The 24,128-nt window shown below is 38.2% G+C and overlaps 1 protein-coding gene across 8 annotated transcripts in view; it reads left to right on the plus strand.

Moving 5' to 3' along the window:
* The window catches only part of ALMS1 (ALMS1 centrosome and basal body associated protein), a 245,357-nt gene that overhangs the window by 52,902 nt on the left and 168,327 nt on the right, over positions 1-24,128 (plus strand). For all 8 annotated transcript variants that reach the window (XM_060117005.1, XM_060117009.1, XM_060117006.1 and 5 more), the window contains 2 exons: positions 17,808-21,725; positions 22,765-22,898. In XM_060117005.1, the coding sequence (XP_059972988.1) occupies positions 17,808-21,725; positions 22,765-22,898 (4,052 nt within the window). The remainder of the gene's footprint in view (positions 1-17,807; positions 21,726-22,764; positions 22,899-24,128) is intronic.

Raw genomic sequence — 24,128 nt, forward strand, 5'->3', positions numbered from 1 at the left:
CCCTCTTGCCTCTCCCTCCCACCCTCCCTATCCCACCCCTCTAGGTGGACACAGAACACCGAGCTGATCTCCCTGTGCTATGCGACTGCTTCCCACTAGCTATCTGTTTTACATTTGGCAGTGTATATATGTCCATGCCACTCTCTCACTTCGTCCCAGCTTACCCTTCCCTGTCCCCATGTCCTCAAGTCCATTCTCTATGTCTGCATCTTTATTCCTGTCCTGCCCCAAGGTTCTTTAGAACCAATTTTTTTTTAGATTCCATATATATATTTGTTAGCATACAGTATTTGTTTTTCTCTTTCTGACTTACTTCACTCTGTATGAACAGTCTATAGGTCCATCCACCTCACTATAAATAACTCAATTTCGGGCTTCCCTGGTGGCGCACTGGTTGAGAATCTGCCTGCTAATGCAGGGGACACGGGTTCGAGCCCTGGTCTGGGAAGATCCCACGTGCTGTGGAGCAGCTGGGCCCGTGAGCCACAACTACTGAGCCTGCGTGTCTGGAGCCTGTGCTCTGCAACAAGAGAGGCCGCGACAGTGAGAGGCCCGCGCACCGCGATGAAGAGTGGCCCCCGCTTGCCACAAGTAGAGAAAGCCCTTGCACAGAAACGAAGACCCAACACAGCCAAAAATAAAAATAAATAAATTAAAAAAAATTTCATTTCTTTTTATGGCTCAGTAGTATTCCATTGTATATATGTGCCACATCTTCTTTATCCATTCATCTGTTGATGGACATTTAGGTTGCTTCCATGTCCTGGCTATTGTAAATAGGGCTGCAATGAACACTGTGGTACATGACTTTTTGAATTATGGCTTTCTCAGGGTATATGCCCAGTAGTGGGATTGCTGGGTCGTATGGTAGTTCTGTTTTTAGTTTTTTAAGGAACCTCCATACTGTTCTCCATAGTGGCTGTATCAATTTGCATTCCCACCAGCAGTGCAGTTCTCCACACCCTCTCCAGCATTTATTGTTTGTAGATTTTTTGATGATGGCCATTCTGACCAGTGTGAGGTCATACCTCATTGTGGTTTTGATTTGCATTTCTCTAATGATTGATTAGTGATGTTGAGCATCCTTTCATGTGTTTATTGGCAATCTGTATATCTTCTTTGGAGAAATGTCTATTTAGGTCTTCTGCCCATCTTTGGATTGGTTTGTTTGTGTTTTTGATATTGAGCTGCATGAGCTGCTTGTATATTTTGGAGATGAATCCTTTGTCTGCTGCTTCATTTGCAAATATTTTCTCCCATTTTGAGAGTTGTCTGTTTGTCTTGTTTATGGTTTCCTTTGCTGTGCAAAAGCTTTTTAGTTCCATTAGGTCCCATTTGTTTATTTTTGTTTTTATTTCTATTTCTCTAGGAAGTTGGTCAAAAAGGATCTTGCTGTGATTTATGTCATAGAGTGTTCTGCATGTGTTTTCCTCTAAGAGTTTGATAGTGTCTGGCCTTACATTTAGGTCTTTAATCCATTTTGAGTTTATTTTTGTGTATGGTGTTAGGGAGTGTTCTAATTTCATTCTTTTCCATGTAGCTGTCCAGTTTTCCCAGCACCACTTATTGAAGAGTCTGTCTTTTCTCCACTGTATATTCTTTCCTCATTTATCAAAGATAAGGTGACCATATGTGTGTGGGTTTATCTCTGGGCTTTCTATCCTGTTCCATTGATCTTTATTTCTGTTTTTGTGCCAGTACCATACTGTCTTGATTACTGTAGCTTTGTAGTATAGTCTGAAGTCCAGGAGCCTGATTCCTCCAGCTCTGGTTTTCTTTCTCAAGATTGCTTTGGCTATTCAGGGCCTTTTGTGTTTCCATACAAGTTGTGAAATTTTTTTGTTCTAGTTCTGTGAAAAATGCCATTGGTTGTTTGATAGGGATTTCATTGAAGCTTCTTTTAATTTTTAAAGCATGATTTCCTTTTCTTCTTTGAACATATTTATAATAACTGACTTGAAGTCTTTGCTGGCTAAATCCAAAATGTTGGGTCTCTTTAAAGGCAGTTTCTATTGCTTGCTTGTTTTTTTTCCTGTGAATGGGTCAGTTTTCTTTTTCTTTGTGTGTGTCACAACTTTTTGTTATAAACTGGACATTTTAGATAATATATTGTTGCAGCTCTGGATACTGATTCCCACTCTGGGCTGAGAATATTTGTTATTGTTTTGCTTGTCTGGTTATTTAGTGACTAGTTTGGAAGTGAAGTCTGTTTCCCCTGCAGTATGCACCTTCTGAATTTCCTCACTGGAAAGCAGAGTCTTTTTTTTTTTAATTGGATTTGCATTTGATTATTTTATTTTATTAAAAAATATTTTATTTATTTATTTGGTTGTGCCCTGTCAGTCGTGGCAGACGGGCTCCTTAGTTGTGGCATGCATGTGGGATCTAGCTCCCTGACCAGGAATTGAACCCAGGCCCCCTGCATTGGGAGCATGGAATCTTAACCACTGCACCACCAGGGAAGTCCCAAAAGCAGAGTCTTTGGTATATGTACAGCCTCCCTGACTGGTCTCCATCCATTCCCTCCTCCTATGACTATGGCTTTAACTCAGTTCTGTTTTACTGTCTCTTTCATCTCCTTGTTAATCTTCTTGTTTGTCTTGCAATATTGGTATCAGCTGTTAGCCACAGCTAAGCTGATTGCTGTATTGTTTTCAACAATGTCTTGAGGCATAAATTGCTCCGTGGTCTGATTCAGTTACTGTAACTGTACCTCTAAGAAAGGGTAATGCCCTTTCTTAGAGGTAGTCTTTTAGGTCAGTCTTTGAGCCTTTCTTTTAAACTTCTAGCTTGTCTACTGTATGGCTTTTTCGTATCATGTAGCTAGCAGCTTCCTCTTAATTGCTTACCACTGTGATCAGCATTGTTTTTGCTGGCGTTCTTAGGCCTGAACTTCTCCGTGTTCTATTCCAAATGAAGTCAGTCTGCTTATGGGGATGTGTGGAGCTCTCTGTTCTTATGGCTTGCCTCTCCTGGGAAAAAGCTTTGTGACATTGCTCTGGGAGTTGGAATAGTGACCCACTTATATTGGAGTAACACGTCCCTTCTTTATATAAGAATGGTGTTGGGTGTGGATGGTATTCTCTGGTCTTCTTCGATTGCCTCTTCTGGAGTGGAACCTCCATCCTACGAGCAAGGTCGGGTGGGGCCGCAGCCCAGTATTCTCAGCCTGCCATTTCTGGGGTAAATCTCTAAAAGTGGGAAACTAGGTAGAGGTAGGGCACTCTTTGTGCTCTTCTTTTGCATCCTCTGTTCCAATACATCCTCTCTGTTCAGCCTCTTTACCTTATGCATTATTTCTATTGATGCACCCAGTTGTACCATTTGGTTATGTCTCATTCCTCCCAGTAAGACCCTGAGCTCCTGAGTGATAGTAGTTCAGTGAAAAGCTTGAAATTAGATTCAGCTGCCTTGACATCTGAAACAGTTGAAAAAATGGGAAATGAGAAAGATAAATTTGAAAGACTTCAACAACCGATGATTAAATTATGCTGTAAGAATAGTTAAGCTCTCTGGGGGAGCCAGAGAGAACAGCAAAATTCCAAGGATAAAACTATATAGAATATAGTAGGAGAAAGGGGAGCCAATAGAGAATACAGAAAAGGAACAGATATTTTGTTTAATTTATTAATCAGATTTAGCTTTTACTCTTTCAGTTTTTATTCCCATTTCTTATTGCCTTTGTCACATCACACTGGATTTGGTTGCATACACGTGTAAGATTGCTATATCTTCTTGGTGGATTTATCCTTTTATCATTATGTGGTAATGCTCTTTGTTTTGAGTAATTATTTTTATTCTGGAGATTATTTTATCTGCTATTATAGCCATTACTGCTTTTAAAAAATTGTACAGTATTTCTTTTTCTGTCTTTTTACTTCAACCTTCTTATGTCATTGTGTTTGAAGGGATTTTCTTCAAACACAATGGGCGTATAGTTGTGTTTTTTTTAAGCACTGTGTTAATGTCTGTATTTTAGTTGGTGTGCTAGACTGTGTGCATTAAAACCATTATTGATATACTGGGCTTAAAGTCCACCATTGTATTTGTTTTCTCTTTGTTCCTCTGTTTCTCTTTTCTTGACTTACTGTGGGTTACAGGAACATTTTGATCTATGTATAGTATTTTGAGTATATTGCACTGTATTGTTTCTTTAGAGGTTGCTTTAGGTGTTACAATATACATACATAATTTATAACTGTTTACTGGTATCAACTTTCACCTCTGAGAGTGAAGTAGAATTAGTTCCCTTTACCCTTCCCACTTTAAAAATAATAATTGTTGGGCCTCCCTGGTGGCGCAGTGGTTGAGAGTCCGCCTGCCGATGCAGGGGATACGGGTTCGTGCCCCGGTCTGGGAGGATCCCATATGCCGCGGAGCGGCTGGGCCCGTGAGCCATGGCCGCTGAGCCTGCGCGTCCGGAGCCTGTGCTCCGCAACGGGAGAGGCCACAACAGTGAGAGGCCCGCATACCACAAAAAGAAAAAAAAAAAAAATAATAATTGTTTTAATATTTCGTTTACATATATTGAGTACCACAGCAAATAGTGTTAGACTATTTGCTTCAGTCATCAAATGCGATTTAAGAAACTCATAAAGAGACTGAAAGTCTGTTATATTTCCTCTATTTTTATCCATTCTGTTGTGGTTTTTGTTTTTGTTTTTTTTGGTCTTCATGAACTTTGAGGTTTTTTCCTGCTATTTTCTTTCGATTGGAGAATTTCTCAGCCCCTCTATGTGGGTGAGTCTATTAGTGACAGATTTGTTTTCTTTACCTGAAAATGTCTTTATTCCTCATTCATTCTTGAAGGATAATTGAGCCAGACATAGAATTAATGGTTTGTGGTTTTTTTTCTTTCAGTATTTGCAAAATGGCACAACACTTCCTACTGGCTTCCATGTTTTCAGATGTGAAATCTACTATCATTCAAATTGGTGTTCTCCTATATTTTCTGAAATTTAATTGTGTTGGTGTGGATATCTTTGAGTTTCGTATTTGGGATTCAGTTAGATTCTTGAACCTGTAGATATATGTCTCACCAAATTTGGGAAGTTTCCCATTATTTCTGTGAATAATTTTTTTTAGCGCATCCCTCCCCACCCCCACCCCCTTCTCCTCTGCTTATGGCATTCTGTTGATATGAATGTTAGAGCTTTTGTTACAGCCCAAGAGCCCCTATCTTTTAAAAATTGATTTTCTTTCTGTTGTTCAGAGTTATTAATTGTATTGATACGTCCTCAAGTTCACTTATTCTATCTTCTGTCATTTCCATTCTGTCATTGATCCTCTCAAATGAGGTTTTTATTTGTTACTGTATTGTTTTCAATTTCCGTTTGTTCTTTTTTATAACTACGTTTCTTTGCTGAGATTTTTATCTTATTTCATTTTCTTCAAGAGATTCTTAATTGCTTGCTCAAGCATATAAGATGGTTGCTTTTAAATCCTTGTCAGATAATTCCATCATCTGTTTCACCTTGATGTTGGAATCATCTGATTATCTTTCTCATTCAAGCTGTGATGTTCCTGGTTCTTTATATTGTGAATGACTTTTAATTGTGTTTTATACATTTTGAATGTTACAGTAAGAGACTGGATCCTATTTAATCTCTGTTTTAGCATTCACTTGTCTTATTTATATGTAACATATAGGTCATGGCCTACTTGTATGGGCTGTGGTTTCAGAGACTATTTAGTTTTCAGAGTTTTTACTGAACAAAGTAGACTTGCATTATAGTCTACTTTGCTCAGTGGTGCTGCTGAGGCTCATGCTTGATCTCTGCTGGTGCTGCTCATGTGGGTGGAATGCTCTTCCTTAGGCCTACTGCTGTTGAGTGGAAAGTGGGAGATATTGGCCCATAGGGTGGAGGATGCTTTCCTGGGCTTGCTCCCTGGGCACCTGATGCCAGTGGATCTCCCACTTGATTCTTGCTCCTGCCATCAGTGGGGGCAAAAAGTGCTTTTCTAGGCCTCCTGGTGCATTTAGGTGGGGGATGTAGGAATTCTGGGCTTCTAGGATACAGACTTTTCCTGGGCCAACTCTCTGGGCCTCTTAGTGCTGATGGGCTTCTCTCTAAGTCTCTGCCAGTACAGTTGGGGAGGAAAGCACATACCTGGGTTGCCTTCTGTCACTGGGTTGGAAATCAGGAGATTTGGAATCAGTTGCTGGCCAGAGGGTTAAGAGATTCCATCCAGGCCTTCTCTTCCTCCTTCCCCATCTTGGTGCAGGTTCCAGGATACTAGCCTCTCCTGGGTCCATTCATGATGTATGAGAACTAAAAAGAAAATCCAGGGAACTCAGTGTTGTGTTGTTCCTCAAGTGTGGTCCCTAGCCATTTGGCCTTCCACTTTCCAACCTTTCAGAGTCTTTTTATGATTTTCTGTTGAATTGTTTACAGGGAGGAGCAGAGAAAGGTGAGTTTATACTCTTTTTGTCTGGGGACTACAAGACAACTGGAATTTTGAATATGTGAAAACCTTGGAGGCATTATTGTCTTTGGGCTGGTGGTAGAAATCATCAAATGAGGGAGTCACGGTGGTAAGAAGTGAAGTAAAGATCTTTCTCAGGCATTATTGAATAAGTTCAGGGATCTCTAGCCACAGACGGTAGGGACACCTATGCCATGAACTTTCCCTAGGTTTTCTAAAATCTGCCCCATCATGGACTAAAAATAATAGCTAACATTCATTCCTTGCTTACTTTGTTAAGCATTTCCATAGATCATATTATTTTATATCTATACCTAACTTATGATGTTAGGTACTACTATTATCCTATTTGATAACTGAGCAAAATGAAGTTTAGAGAGGTTAAATTACTTGCCCCATAGCTGGTAAATAGGTGGAGTGCCAGTTGTGAACCCAGGCAATATCCTCCAGAGCCTGCATTCTTAATCACTACATTATTCTACCTTTTATCTTCCCTAAACACAACTCTTTTATTCTTCTTAAACATCAGTGATAATGTATTTCTTTCTTCTCTATCAAATCTAAACTCTTCTGGCTGATTAAGACCTTCTGATTTCTACTTGTCCAGCTTTAAGTTTGTACATTTTGGTCATTCCAGGCAAACTTTTATTGTTGTTATTTTTGTTTACTTTTCTACCTCTAAAGTCATGTTCATTCCTTACCCTGGTATTTTACTTATACATTTTCCCTTCCCTGGAATGCCAGTTCCTTTCTTCACATCTCTACATTCTACTTATAATTTAAGGCCTAGCTCAAGCCTCACTTTTTCTAAGAGGATTTTTGATTACTTCATTCCATACTGTTCTTCCTTTTTTTTTTTTGAATGTTAAATACCTATGTAACCTCACCATAAATAGCACACCTACAGTTTATTAAAATTCTCATGTATAAAGGGCACCACATTTTATTTCTGTTCAATGCCTAACACAAATATTGGCACATAATAAAGGCATGGAAAAATCTTGATGGTTGTTTCCTAACTCAAGAGTATCAGTCAGTGGAACAGTACTGGCTGTCCTCAGCTTGTTTATAGCAGCAGGCAGGAACATGGTAGGAAACAATGCTTTGTGCAATAATGGATCTTAAGTTCTTCTGAGGTGATATCTGCTCCCAGTGCTTCATTTACTTTCTGTGGCTGATGACTTCCAAATGTAGCACTCTATCCAGATATGTCTCATACTCTAGATGTTTGTGGCTAACTACCTATAGAAAATCTTCATTTATATGTCCCATGGCACTATAGCCCCAGAACTCCAAGGAAGTGATCGTCATCTTTTCAACATACTCTTTTTTTTTTGCGGTACACAGGCCTCTCACTGTTGTGGCCTCTCCCGTTGTGGAGCACAGGCTCCGGACGCGCAGGCTCAGCGGCCATGGCTCACGGGCCCAGCCGCTCCGCGGCATATGGGATCCTCCCAGACCTGGGCACGAACCCGTATCCCCTGCATCGGCAGGCGGACTCCCAACCACTGCGCCACCAGGGAGGCCCTACACAGTCTTTTTGATTATGACTCTCAAACTACTATTTTCGCCTTTTTGGATTATTGCATTAGTAATAGGAAACTCGTCATCTTTTCTGCCTTCCTATCCATTCTTTGTATTAAGCCAGAATAGTCTTTTTTCATGACACACTTGATAATATCACTTCTAGTTTGAAACCCCTGCTTTCCATTGTTACCTTCAGGATAAATTCCAAACTCCTTAATATGTCATAGGAGGTCCCTGCTCACCTCTTCAGCCTCACGCTTGCCTCTTTGATCATATTGAACTACTGCTATTCATTCATTATGCTAGGTCCTCTAGACTCCTTGATCTTACAGATGCTGTTTTCTCTGTTTGGATGACTTTCTTCCTCTACTCCTTGTGCCCCATCTTTGCCCAACTCTTCATCCTTTCATTCTCAGCTTAGATGTCTTCTAGGAAATATTTCCTGGTTTCCACCATTCACAATGCGTCCTTGAGAAAGAGTCAGTACTCCTTGTATATGTGTTCTCATGGTATTCTATAAACACTCACACTCATCACTGCTCTGAACACATAGTATAGTAATTGCTTGTTTACTTATTTCTGTTTCCCACTAGACTTTAATCTCTTTGAGGGTAGAGCTGGGGCTTTGTTAATATTTTATTTACTTCTGGCCATGAGAGGTGCTTAGTAAATAGTACATATTGAAGGACTTAGTGAATTATTGAATATTAAATGAATTAGATGTCTGGGTAGACTTCAGTAAGAGATGGGTGAAATAAGGAGGTAGGCTTTGTCCTTTTTGGGGAGATCAGTTCTCAAGAAAGTGGGTCAAATGAAAATAAAAATCATATAAACAACTTTATTTCAGTTGTTATTATGAAGGCTTGTGGATTTGTTTCTTGTATTAAAAGCTTTTATTGATCTCAATATGGGGCCATCTCTATGACTTGTATGCATATATGCCTTTTTTTTATGTTGTTTGGCTGTTATTAGGGTTTGTGATCCCTGACGACAAACTTAATTGGTTTAATTATCCATTAGTTTTCTTGCCGTAATTTACAATTAAAGTCACGTCTTTGGTTTAGCCTACTTCACGTTATTTGTTTGGTATCTCTCTCGGAGATGTGACTTTGGTTTGGGGCAGGATATTGGGAGAATTCTCTGAAAGATGAAGGGTCTGGAAGCAAGACCCAAAATACCATCTTCCGCCTGCCCTCCCTTCTGTAAGGGTGCACTTACTATTTGCCAGGTATATTACATACTTATCCCATTTAACCTTCACAACCCTATGAGGGTGGTATCATGAGGGAACTGACTTTCTGGTTATTCTATTAGGAAATAGTAAACTTTGGATTTGAACCTGTGTCTGAGTGCAAGGTTCATGAACTTTACACAAGACCAGTAGTTCTTTAGCTTTTAGGAACTGCTGCCCTTTTAGGAATGCAGAGGAGTCTATAGCCCACTTACCTTACCAAATACCACTTTCACATAGAAAAAGAACTTAGTGATAGCAACAAAAAAGTGAGGTTATTTAATGAGCTTCTATATGTGATTTTCATGTTACAAAACAGTGCCCTATAAACTCAGCAGTTTTCTTACATTTAACTTGATATTGTGTTGCAAGTTATTCAGATGACATACATTTGTCAAGAAGACAACATCCATAAAGTATCACACTATATAGGCACTTTATTTTTTAAAAAAAATATGTATGTATGTATGTATGTATGTATGTACGTCTGTGTCAAGTCTTAGCTGCGGCATGCAGGATCTTTTGTTGTGGCACACAGGATCTTTTGCTGCGGCATGCAGGCTGTTCATTGCGACGCATGGGCTCTGTAGTTGTGGCGCTCGGGCTCCAGAGCGTGTGGGCTCACTAGTTGTGGTGCACAGGCTCAGTAGTTGTGGTATGTGGGCTTAGTTGCCCCATGGCATGTGGGATCTTAGTTCCTCGACCAGGGATTGAACCCATATCCCCTGCATTGGAAGGCGGATTCTCAACCATTGGACTACCAGGGAAGTCCCTATAGGCACTTTGGAAGGGTTATATTTACATCTGCTTTGTCAATAATGGTATCAAGAATTTCTATTTGAACTATAATATATACATGTATTATAGTCTAGTTTTGAGAAGACTTAGGTTAATGTTGATGCAAACATCTATCAATTTACTCAAGAATTAACCAAATAACCCACAAAAAATTATACTTATCTAGTTATCAGTAATTACTAATTAGGAAATTGTAAAAACAGCAAAGTTACAGTAGTAGTTCATAATTAGAGAGCAAGAATAACAGCAATGAAAACAAAGACCAACTTAAAATATTACCAGTATCCTTTTTAAAACTGCAGGAATTTCAGTGTACTTGCTGTGCAGACAAAATAGATTCTTTTCAGGACAGCCAGACCTGTTAGTGGTGACTGAATTGGAGGTCTTGAAATCCAGAAATATGCTAATTTATTTTTGTGTGCTAGTATTAATAATCCATAATAATTCACTTGGAATGATTACTAATAAAAAGCCCTTAGTTGTATGTAAAACAAAACTGGAATTGCATCTCATTTTGTCTGTGAGAAATAAAGTACTTGCTTGTTGTTCTTATTAAATGAGGTCATAGAGGATTTCAGATTATACTTTGAGAAATAAAACTATGCTCTCTTTCTCTCCCAAAGAAACCCTCTATGTTAATAAGCATTCGGCTCCAATGGGTAAAGAATTCTTCAGCAAATCCTAACCAGGTTGTTAGTCTGTCTCTAAAAGGCATCAATATAAACTTTTGGAATATTATAGTCTTTTTCTGGGCAGTTCTCTTCTTCCTCATGTCCAGACTTTTCTCTTCAACCCTTCCCCTAAAAATGGACTTTGAAGAATTCAATAGATATATAGTAATATTGTAACACTCACAGTCAGCATATTTATTCCTGTTTCAAGGGCTGAGAGAGTAGTACTCTACAACTATGCCATCCATCATCATGTATTCCTTACGTATGCAAACATATTTCAAAAATGATACTGGATTTATGATCAACATTGTTTCTGACAGTTTGAAGTGTATGTCCTTAAGCTTATATGGAACTGCCAGAAATTTCTTCGTGAACACCACAAGCTTAACTTGCAGTAGTTCTTTTAGTTTCCTTTACTAATCTTTTCCTTCCTGCTGAGGTCTTCTTAAGTAAGGACTCATTATTTTGTGTAACACATCTTTCAAGGATCTGGGCTGTATATCTTAACTCCTTGGTTGTTATCTTATTTGTTCCCTTCTAGGTACTAGATGTCACTATTAATTTGTAATGATCAAAACATGTAAAAACTTTGAAAAATTAGAAAATAATTTGGAACAACAAGTGTTTGTTCTTTAATCTGTTTATTTTTCATTTTTAAATATGTTTCACATGTACAACATTATGTTTCGACATCTGTATGCACTACAGCATGTTCATCACCAAAAGTGTAGTTTCCCTCTGTCACCATACAGTTGACCCCCTTTACCCATTTCAGCCACCTCCCACCCTCCTTCCCCTCTGGTAACCACTACTCTCTTCTCTGTATCTGTGTTTTTTTTTTTTAGTTTGGTTTGTTTGTTTGGGTATTTATTATTTATTATTTTATTTATATGAGTGAAATCATGCAGTGTTGTCCTCTCTTTCTGACTTATTTCACTTATCATAATACCCTCAGGGTCCATCTGTGTTGTTGCAAATGGCAAGATTTCATCTTTTTTTTAATGGCTGAGTAGTATTTCATTGTGTGTACAGTTGACCCCTTGTACAACGTGGGGGTAGTCTGCATATAACTGTGGATTCAATCAACCACAGACTGTGTCGTACTCTAGTGTTTACTGTTGAAAAATATCCACGTGTAAGTGGACCTGCAAAGTTCAAACTCACAGTGTTCAAGTGTCAACTGTATGTACCACATCTTATTTCTCCATTCATCTGTCGATGAGCACTTAGGTTGTTTCCATACCTTGTCTATTGTAAATAATGCTGCAATCAAGGGTGTTATAATTAGTATTTTTTCTTTTATAATTAGTGTTTTCATATTCTTCAGATAAATACACAGAAGTGGAATAACCGGATCATATGGTAGTTCTATCCTTTTTTTTTTAATATTCATTAGTCCATACCCTTGAAGGGGTCTCTATGTATTTCTCCTTGACCTTTCTTTCTTTTTCTTTCTTTCTTTCTTTCTTTTTCTTTCTTTCTTTCTTTCTCTCTCTCTCTTTCCTTCCTTCCTTCTCTCTTTCTTTCTCTCTCTCTCTCTCCCTCTCTCCCTCTCTCTCCCTCCCTCCCTTCCCCCCCTTTCTTTCTTTCTTCTTGCTGTGTCGGGTCTTAGTTGCGGCACACGGGATCTTTCACTGCGGCATGCAGGTTCTTCATTGCGGTGTATGGGCTTCTCTCTAGTTGTGGCGTGTGGGCTCTGTGGTTGCAGCACATGGACTCTCTAGTTGTGGCATGTGGGCTCAGTAGTTGCAGCACATGGGCTTAGTTGCCTTGAGGCATGTGGCATCTTAGTTCCCTGCCCAGGGATCAAACCCACTTCTCCTGCATTGGAAGGCAGATTCTTAACCACTGGACCACCAGGGAAGTCCCTATTCTTAATTTTTTGAAGAACCTCCATACTGTTTTCCATAGTGGCTACACCAATTTACATTCCCACCAACAGTGCACAGGAGTCCCTTTTTTTCCACATCCTCGCCAGTACTTTTTATTTCTTGTCTTTTTATTAATAGCCATTTTAACAGGTGTGAGGTGATAGTTTCATATGATTTTGATTTGTATTTCCCTAATAACTAATGATGTTTAACATCTTTTCCTGTGTCTGTTGGCTGTCTATATGTCTTCTTTGGAAAAATGTCTATTCAGGTTCTTTGCCCATTTTTAATCAGGTTGTTTTGTTGTTGTTGTTGTTGTTGTTGAGTTGTATAGGTTCTTTACATATTTTGGATATTAACCCCGTATTGGATATATGATTTGCAAGTAGCTTCTCCTATTTGGTAGGTGATCTTTTCATTTTGTTGATGGTTTCCTTTGCTGTGCAGAAGCTTTAGTTTGATGTAGTTGCTTTTGTTTCCATTGCCTGAGGAGACATATCAGGAAAGATACTGCTAAGTCCAATGTCAAAGAGTGTACTGCGTATATTTTCTCGAGGAGTTTTATAGTTTCAGGTCTTACATTCAAGTCTTTAGTCCATGTTGAGTTACCTTTTGTGTATGGTGTAAGATGGTGGTCTAGTTTCATTCCTTTGCAGGTACTTTTCCTGTGCGGTGGTGGTTTCCCAACACCACTAATGGAGGAGATTGTTTTTTCTCCATGATATGTTTTTTGCTCCATTGTCATAAATTAATTGTTCATATGTGTGTGGGTTTATTTCTTGGCTCTCAATTTTATTGCATTGATCTTTATATCTATTTTTCTGCCAATACCATGCTGTTTTGATTACTATAGACTTGTAGTAAAATTTGAAATTAGGGAGTGTGATACCTCCAGCTTTGTTCCTTTTTCTGAGGATTGCTTTGAGCATTTGGGTCTTTTGTGCTTTCATATAAGTTTTAGCATTGCTTCTTCTATTTCAGTGAAAAATGCCATTAGTATTTTTATAGAGATTCCACTGAATCTATAGATTACTTTAGGTAATACGGACATTTTAACAATGTTAATTCTTCCAGTCCATAAGTACAGACTATCTTTCCATTTCTTTGGGTCTTCCATTTCTTTCAACTGTGTCTTATAATTTTCAGTGTATAGCTCTTTCACCTCCTTGGTTAAATTTATTCCTAGGTATTTTATTCTTTTTGATGCAGTTGTAAATGGGATTGTTTCCTTAATTTCTTTTTCTGATCATTCATTATTAGTGCATAGAAATGCAGCTGTTTTTTGTATAGAGATTTTGTATCCTGCAACTTTACTGAAATCGTTTTTTGTTGAAGTCTTTAGGATTTTCTATATATAGCATCATGTTATCTGCAAAGAGAGACAATTTTACTTCTTCCTTTCTGACTTGGATATCTTTTATTTCTATTTCTTGCCTAATTGCTACAACTAGGACTTCCAGTACTATGTTGAGTAAAAGTGATGAGAGTGGGCATCCTTGTCTTGCTCCTGATCTTAAGAGGGAAAGCTTTTAGCTTTTCACCATTGAGTCACTGAGTATGATGTTGACTGTGGGTTTGTTGTATATGGCCTTTATTATGTTGAGGTACATTCCTTCTGTATCCCTTTGTTGATAGTTTTTATCATAAGGGGGTAGTGAATCTTGTCAAATGCTTTTTTTTTTTTTTTTAAAGAAAATCATTTATTTTTTTACACTAGAAATGTACTTTAAGCTGAGGAAATTCTACATTATAAAATGATACAGTTTGTCGTAGGAAAAAAATAAGAGTAGTGGATAGGGGTCTTGGTTTTCATATACTTTCCTATTACAGATGAGAAAATCTAAGTTCACAGAGACCAAGCAAAATTCCTAAGGCCATAAAGGAATGATTACCAAAAACCGAGGTTTCTGAGTCCAGGTCAGTTACTTACCCAACATGGCCTTGGATGCATTTGGTCATTTTTTTCCCAAAACACTAGTTTGTTTAATGGGACAAAAATGAATCAGTTGTTAGGCCAAGGGAGCCACTCAAATTTGAGAGATTTATACAGTGTTATGAGGTTATAAATTCCAAGTCTATGTAAGGTAAATGAGGAAACTGAAGGCTATACAAGTAATTCAGACATAGTCACTCAGGAAGATAAGGACTGATGTAGAGATAGAAACAAGTTCTGCTTCCTGACCTATTACCCTTCATAGGAAGCTTCTTTTTTTTTTGAATTTATTTTTTTATACAGCAGGTTCTTATTAGTTATTCATTTTATACATACCAGTGTATGTATATATCAATCCCAATATATTACATATATTCAGATGATCATAATTTTTATTCTTCATGTTGTTAACAAAGTGTATCTCATTGATTGACTTGTGGATGCTGAACCATCCTTGCATCCCTAGAGTAATTCCCACTTGGTCATGGCATATCACCCCTTTCATGTATTGTTGAATTTGGTTTGCTAATACTTTGTTGAGGATTTTTACATCTAAATTCATCAGGTATACTGGCCTGTAATTTTCTTTTTGTGTAATGTCCTTGTCTGGTTTTGGTATCAGGGTAATGCTGGCTTCGTAAAATGAGTTTGGAAGTGTTCTCTCCTCTTGTATATTTTAGAAAAGTTTGATAAAGATTGGTTTTTATTCTCTGAATGTTTCATAGAATAAAACAGTGAAATTATCTGGTCCTGGACTTTTGTTTGTTGTGACATTTTTTTAATATCCCATTGCTCCGTTTTATTTATTTATTTGTTTATTTATTTTTGACTATGATGGGTCTTTGTTGCTGCACGCAGGCTTTCTCTAGTTGTGGCAAGTGGGGGCTACTCTTCGTTGTGGTGCATGGGCTTCTCAATGTGGTGGCTTCTCTTGTTGTGGAGCACGGGCTCTAGGCACATGGGCTTCAGTAGTTGTGGCACCTGGGCTCAGTAGTTGTGTTGCATGGGCTTAGTTGCTCTGTGGCACATGGGATCCTCCCGGACCAGGGCTTGAACCTGTGTGCCCTGCATTGCCAGGTGGATTCTTAACCACTGTTCCACCAGAGAAGTCCCTTTTGGAACACTTTGAGTGCTGATTCAATCTCCTTACTAGGCTGTTCAGATTTCCAATTTCTTCATGATTGAGACTTGGTAGATTGTACTTTTCTAGGAATTTATCCATTTCTTCTAGGTTGTCAAATTTGTTGGCCTAAAATTGTTCATAGCAGTCCCTTACCCTTGTTATTTCTGTGCTATTATTTGGAAGTCTCCTTTTTCATTTCGCAGTTTATTTATTTGAGTCCTTTTTCTTCCTCTGTCTAGCTAAAGGAGTGTTAGTTTATCTTTTTTAAAGAACCAGCTCTTAGTTTCATTGATCTTTTACATTGTATTTTTAGTCTCTATTTCATTTATTTCAAGTCCGATCTTTGTTATTTCCTTCCTTACTAACTTGGGGCTTTGTTCTTCTCTTTCTGGTTCTTTGAGGTGTAAAGTTAGGTTGTTTATTTTACATTTTTGTTGTTTCTTTATGTGGGCATTTATCACTATAAACTTCTCTCTTTGAACTTTTTGCTGTATCCCGTAAGTTTTAGTATGTTGTATTTCCATTTTCATTTGTCTCCAGGTATTTTTTATTTCCTTTTTGATTTCTTCTTTGACCTGTTGGTTGTTCAGTTTGTCAGTCTTTGTTGATTTATTAATTTTCTGAGCTGTTTATTTTCTCACAAAAATTTCTATATCCCATTTTCCTTCTCAAGTTACTATGCAGGTTACATTGTTCCTTGTCGTTTAGTTTTTTTGAAGAGTTAGTACTTGGTACTTCTTTACTTTACAGTCATTATTCAAGCTGTTTCATCATACATTCAGCTACTTTTTTGAAGCTTATTAGTGGATTTAGAATGGCAGTTAGTTGTAGTGAAAAGAGTTCAGAATTTGGAGTTAGGATTAAAAGGTTAAAGTGCCTGTTTTTGTCACTTACTCAACATACAACTCTAGAAAAATTATATATTTTTGCTACTCAAAATATAGTCTGAGGATGAGTAGTATTGGGCATTATCAGGGAGCTTGTTAGAAATGCAGAATTTCAGATCCCACCCCAGACCTACTCACTCAGTCGGAATCTGCAAGTTAATGAGATCTCCACAAAGAGAAGCACTGTTATATCATCATCTTTGAAACTTAATGTAAAGTAGAGACAGTACTTGCTGTATATATTAATCATCTTATCACTATCTGACATAGCATATGTTTTAGTAATTTGTTTCCTCCTATTAGAATGTAAGCTCTGTGAGGGAGAATTAGAATGTAAGTTTTGTCTGTTTGTTTATTGCTCTGTTTTCTATATCTAGAACAGTGACTAGTACATACTAAACATTCATTTTTTTGAATCAGCAAATGAATGTCAAATCTTGTAATTTTGATTGCAGTCATTTACTTTTCACTGCTATTTAGAGCTACTTTCATTTAGTATTAGATAGTACAAATATAGAACGTTTCCAATGTTGCAGAAAGTTCTTTTAGATAGTACTGCTTACGACGCTTTTGCATTCCCTTCCACCCAGATTCAAGAGAATCTGTATTTCTGCATTACAGTTCTGATCAAATCTGTCAACAGCTCCCCATGCCATGTAGAATTAATTTCAAACTCCTTAGTGTAACCTTTAGAGTCTTTACAGTTTCACTTAATTAAAAATACATATTTTATTCAGGGTGTATTTATTAGGAGAGTCAGTTAAATCCACTGCATGCATAGCATCCATCTGGGCTATATTGCTTTGCCCTCATATGACTTAGGGGAAAGGGGATTTCATGAAAATAAGTGATGATCCTTTGCTATGCCTTGGAGTAAAGTATTTTGTCTCTGATTGAGGAGTTTTATGTCTTCTGAAAACATACATGACACAATAACAGGCTAACTTATTAGCTTAGGGGGAAATCAAATCCCTTACTAGATAGGATTTTCCATCACATTGAACTTCCATCACATTGGAATTTAAAATCTAAATTTTAAGATCCACATAATATTCCATAAAATATATATACTGCTATTTAAAAACATTACTCTCTTGTTGAGTACTTAATTATTTCCACATTAGTCTGCTCTTATAAATCACTTTGTAATTAATATCTTTATATATAAATCTTTATTTCTTCTGATGAATATTTCTTTAGGAATCCTTTCTGGAAGCATAAAGGCCAAAGGAAGGAAAGTTTGCTTTATTTCTTTTAGTGCATAAAAGGAATCTTTTTAATTCAAAAATATATATATATATAATATCAACAATATTAACAAATCTCTTTTTCTTTAGGGGATACGTCCAAAGGAGACAGAGCTGAAATTCCTCAATCCACCTTGAAACCAGGCATCACTACCACTCCTGAAGATTCAGACACTGTATCTCATTTATCCTTGTCCCCTGAGGACTTTCCTCAGTTGGCTGGAAGGTCTCCTCAAGTGAAGAATATTGGTCAACATACTGATACTCTCAACCAACAGACATTAGCAGACAGTCGTCTAACTGAAGAGGCTCTAAAAGTTTCAGCTGTTCCTGGGCTAGCTGACCAGAAGACTGAGATAGCAACAGTGCCCTCTAGTTCCTACTCACAAAGAGGGAAGCCAAATATTTTCTACCCACAGGGCTTGCCAGACGGTCATCTAACTGAAGAGGCTCTAAAAGTTGCAGCTGTTCCTGGACTTGGTGACCAGAAGACAAGTATATCTGCAGTCCCTCCAAGTTCCTACTCACCTGGAGAGAAGCACAGTATTTTCTACCCACAGGCATTGCCAGACAGTCATCAAACTGAAGAGGGTCTGAATGTTTCAGTTCTTCTTGGACTAGCTGATCTAAAGACTGGAAAACCAACAGAACCGGCTAGTTCCTACTCAGTTGGAGAGGAGCCTGGCATTTTCTACCAACAGGCCTTGCCAGGCAGTCATCTACCAGAAGAGGCTCTGAAAGTTTCACCTTCTCCTAGACCAGTTGATGAAAAGACTGGGTTGCCTACTGCATCCTCTGCCTCTTACTCACATGGAGAGAAGCCTCGTATTTTCTATCAACAGACATTGCCAGAAAGTCATCTAATTGAACAGGCTCTGAAAGTTTCAGCTGCTTCTGGACCCCCTGAACAGAAGACTGGGATTCCTATAGTAACTTCTACTTCTTACTCACATAGAGAGAAGCTCAGTATTTTGTGTCAGCAGGAGTTGCCAGACAGTCATCTAACTGAACAGGCTCAGAAAATTTCAGCTGCTCCTGGATTGGCTGAGCAGAAGACTGGGATTCCTACCATACCCTCTACTTCCTATTCTCATAGAGAGGACCCTCTTATTTTCTACCAACAAGAGTTGCCAGGCAGTTATCTAACTGAACAGGCTCAGCAAGTTTCAGCTGCTCCTGGAATGGCTGAGCAGAAGACTGGGATATCGACAGTACCCTCTACTTCCTATTCACATAGAGAGAAGCCCAGTATTTTGTACCAACAAGAGTTACCAGATAGTCATCTAATTCAACAGGTTCAGCAAGTTTCAGCTGCTCCTGGATTGGCTGAGCAGAAGACTGGGATTCCTACCATACCCTCTACTTCTTACTCACATAGAGAGAAGCCCGGTATTTTATACCAGAAAGAGTTGCCAGACAGTCATCTAACTGAACAAGCTCAGAAAGTTTCACCTGCTCCTGGACCCCCTGAGCAGAAAACTGGGATTCCTAGAGTAACTTCTACTTCTTACTCACATAGAGAGAAGACCAGTATTTTCTACCCACAAGCCTTGCCCGGCAGTCATCTATCTGAAGAGGCTCTGAAAGATTCAGCTATTTCTGGACTAGCTGATCAGAAGACTGGGACATCAGAACCTTCTGGTTCCTACTCACATAGAGAGAAATCCAGTGTTTTCTACCAACAGGAGTTGCCAGATAGTCATCTAACTGGAGAGGCTCGGAAAGTTTCAGGTGTTACTGGAACAGGTGACCAGAAGACTGGGATACCTATAGTAACCTCTGCTTCCTACTTACGTAAAGAGAAGCCCATTATTTTCTACCAGCAGGCCTTACCAGATAGATATCTTACTGAAGAGGCTCTGAATGTTTCAACTGCTCCCAGACCAGCTGACCAGAAGACTGGGATACCTGCAGTACCATCTAGTTCCTATTTATATAGAGAGAAGCCCATCATTTCTTACCAGCAAGAGTTTCCAGATCTTACTCAAGTGGCTTTAAAAGTTTTAGAGGTTCCTGGACCAGCTGACCAGAAGATTGGGATACCAGCAGTAATCTCTACTTCTTCCTCATATGGAGAGAAGCCCATCATTTCTTACCAGCAAGAGTTGCCAGATCCTAATGAAGATGCTTTAAAATGTTTAGAGCTTCCTGGACAAGCAGACCAGACCACTGGTATGCATATTGTGCCCCCTACTTCCTATTCACATAGAGAGAGCCCCATCTTTTCTTACCAGAAGGAGTTGCCAGATATTACTGAAGAAACTTTGAAAGTTTCAGCTGTTCCTGAACCAGCTGACCAGAAGATTGGCATACAAACAGTCCCCTCTAGTTCCTACTCATATAGAGAGAAGGCCGATGTTTTTTACCAGCAGGAGTTGCCAGATCTTACTGAAGAAACTTTAAAAGTTTTTGCTCTTCCTGGACCAGCTGACCAGAGCGCTGAGATAACAAAAGGGCCTTCTAGTTCTTACTCACATAAAGAGAAACTCGGGATTTTACCGGATGACCAGAAGGCTGAGTTACTGTCAGCTCCCCTTAGTTCCTACTCACATAGAGAAAAGCCTAAGACTTCAACTGTGATCGGACCAGATGACCAGAAGACTCCATTACTGACAGGTTTTCCTAATTCTTATTCTCAGAGAGTAAAGCCCAGTATTTTCTTTCAACAGCAGTTGCCAGATAGACATCAAAGTGGAGATATTCTGAAGATTTCACCTGTTCCTGAACCAACTGATGTGAATTCTTGGATACAAATACCTCTTTCTAGTTCCTATTCACACAGAGAGAAATCTAATATTTTCTACCCAGAGGAATTGCCAGACAAACATCTCACTGAAGATTCACTGAAGGTTTCAACAGTTCCTGGACCAGCTGACCAAAAAACTGTGTTACCAGCAGTTCCTCCTAGTTCCTTTTCACATAGAGAGAAAGCAATTCTTTTCTACCAACAGGATTCGCCAGAAAGACATCTAACTGAAAATAACCTGAAGTTCTCAAGTAATCTTGGGCAAGCTGGTCAGATTACTGGGTTATCAACAGTTCCCCCTAGTACTTATTCACATAGTGAGAAGCACAAACTTGTTTCAGACCATGTCCAAAGGCTGATAGATAATTTGGATTCTTCTAACACCAGTGTTATCTCAAACAATATGCCTTTAAATTCTCAGGCTGATGGTAGAGTTGTAAGAAATAAGCCAGAATCTTCAGGTTTTGAAGATGTTGGCTCTAAGGAAATCCAGGATACGGAAAACAGTTCCAAAACTCTTAAAGAGATTCAGACACTTTTAATGGAAGCAGAAAATATAGCACTGAGACGATGCAATTTTCCTGTTCCCCTTGTCCCTTTCGGAGATGTTAGTGATATTTCATTTATACAATCTAAGAAGGTGGTTTGCTTCAAAGAACCCCCCACAACTGATGCATCTAATGGTGATTTGTCTCAGAGACAGCCATTCACAGAAGAAAGCCCAAGCAACAAGTGCATACAGAAGGATATTAGCACACAGACGAATCTGAAATGCCAGAGAGGCATTGAAAATTGGGAGTTTATTAGTTCAACTACAGTTAGAAGTCCTTTACAGGAAGCAGAAAGCAAAGCCAGAGTGGCATTAGACGAAACCCTTAGGCAATATAAAGCAGCCAGATCTGTAATGAGATCTGACCCTGAAGGGTATAGTAGAACCATTGAGAATAAGATTGTTATTCCTATGATGACTGTCATTAAAAGTGATTCAAGTAGTGATGCAAGTTCCTGCTCACGGGACAGTAATTCCTTGGAGTCAGTTTCTGATGTGCTTCTAAACTTCTTTCCATATTCTTCACCCAAGACAAGCATGACAGATAGCAGAGAGGAAGAGGGTGTGTTAGAGAGTGACAATGGTGGTGGTAGCAGTGTAGATTCACTGGCTGCATATGTGAAAAACCTTCTGAAATGTGAATCCTCGTTGAACCATGCTAAACAAATACTCAGAAATGCGGAGGAGGAGGAATCTCGGGTACGGGCACGAGGTAGGAAAAGATAATTTGTTATAAAGGCAGGTCAAACTCATAAACATTATAGTTTAATAATTTGCTTAAAGTTAAGTGTTGGAGCTCTAAATTAATTTTCTTGTAGAACTGTTAGATGATTATATTTTCTACTGGCAACCCAGAATAAACTCATTTAACCAATAATGAAGTCACAGTAGTAATAGTGCTAGTTTAAGGTCTTAAGGAAAAGTAAGTTCTGATGTCTGAAGAAAAGGGGAGATAAAACTTGGGTTTCCAAACTCCTAAAGCTTGGATGTTTTCCTGATCTTTTTCATTGCACTGTCCTTATTTTGGAGGCAGTAAAAAACTTCAATTTGTGCTTCTCTAAGTCACTCTGTATCATCAAACTACATATACTTTCTATCCACTTTTCTAATAAAGTCCTTAAAGCAGATCTTAGATAGACATCAGAAAAAACCAAATCAAGGTATTTCACACTAGAACTTGGGTTAGAGTTAAATTCCATTAATCTCTAATTGTAGAATTCCATTAAAAAAAAGAAAAAGGTCTTTAAGATAACATGGCGAATAAATATGTTTTGGAAGGCAACTTATAAGCAGTTCAGGCCTACTTGGAAATCTTCTCTTGAGATTAACTTCCTATACCATTCCTTCTATCACTTATGCATATTTTGATTCTCCAAAAACTTCAAGTTTTATTTATTCTTTTACAATATTAACTATCATGGAAGTGGCAGTGACTGTAGCAGGAGCTAATTGGGGAGACATAGGGACTCTTTTGATTGGAAGGAAGATAAAGATAAAATGGCTGAATACCATATTTAAAGTGGTCTCTTTGGAGAAATGTCTGTAGAATGTTTTTAAAAAATCTGACTTTTCAGTGAAATTATGTCTCTCAAGAACTTCTAATAGTTTGTCATAAAATTGAGAGTACACACTGTTTAGTAAGCACTGTGGTAGGGCATTAAATTGCATATATTGATGATCTTCTGTGCTCTTACAGTCACTGATACTTTTGCATTGTATGATCTTGAATGTTTTTATGCTTTTCTCTCCAGCCTGGAATCTGAAGTTTAATATGGCTCATGAGTATGGCTACTCCATTTCAGAATTAAATGAAGATGACAGGAGAAAAGTTGAAGAGATCAAAGCACAGTTGTTTGGTCATGGGAGAACAACTGACTTGCCCAAGGTATAAAAGAAATCTAGAAATTAAGAGAGAAAATGTGACAGAAAGGGGGTGAAATTTGGATCTCTTACCTGGGCATTGATGACTCCAGCTGAGTCACTGATAGTCTTTGGCTGAAGTGTTAGGAGTCTTTAAGTCTTCAAAAGCTAAGATTTAGGATTAGGTTCTATAGGTTTTGATTAATTCTAAATCTATTAAAAACTTTTGTCTTAGAAAAATAAGAATGGATTTGCTTGTTTTATCAATGTATTCTTATCACTTTTATTTTTTCTTGAGGGTGGTATCTTGAGATGCAGATGCAGTCCAGCTATTTTCAGATGTATATTCTCTGCTTAAGAACACACAGCTATAACAGCTTATGTATAAATGACTTTCTTTTTTTTTTTTATTAGTTTCTGCTTTATAACAAAGTGAATCAGTCATACATATACATCTGTTCCCACATCCCTTCCCTCTTGCGTCTCCCTCCCTCCCACCATCCCTATCCCACCCCTCCAGGAGGTCACAAAGCACCGAGCTGATCTCCCTGTGCTATGCGGCTGCTTCCCACTATCTATCTACCTTACGTTTGGTAGTGTATATATGTCCATGCCTCTCTTTCGCTTTGTCACAGCTTACCCTTCCCCCTCCCCATATCCTCAAGTCCATTCTCAGTAGGTCTGTGTCTTTATTCCTGTTTTACCCCTAGGTTCTTCATGACATTTTTTTTTCTTAAATTCCATATATATGTGTTAGCATACGGTATTTGAATGTCTTTCTTTTTAATAGTACTCATTTTCCATCTATAAACTATTTCATGCATAGAAAAGAATATATATAAAGTGTGTATAAAGAAAATTAGAAATAATTCCTGTTTATTGGCCATCCAGCTTGAGAAGTAGAATGTTACCAAATATCACTGAATTACTGTGTGTTCTCTTCCCCAGTTATATCACTCTTACTTCCTATCCTGACATGTATTGGTTTTCTTGCTGCTCAGTATGGTTTTGAACTATATAACAGATGGAATAAAGATGTTATATATTAAGATGTTATATATTCTTCTGAGAATTGCAATTTTCACACAGTCTTTGGCTTCTGAGGTTCTTCTAGATAGATATACATAGTTTTAATTTATTCCTTTTTATTGCTGTAAGTATTTCAGTGTATGAATATATCATAGTTTATCCATTCTCTTGTGCCTGGGACATTTGGTCTGCTATTATGAACAATAATGGGGTATAATGATACCTA

This window comes from Mesoplodon densirostris, chromosome 14 (assembly GCF_025265405.1).
Source record: "Mesoplodon densirostris isolate mMesDen1 chromosome 14, mMesDen1 primary haplotype, whole genome shotgun sequence".
Lineage (NCBI taxonomy): Eukaryota > Metazoa > Chordata > Mammalia > Artiodactyla > Ziphiidae > Mesoplodon > Mesoplodon densirostris.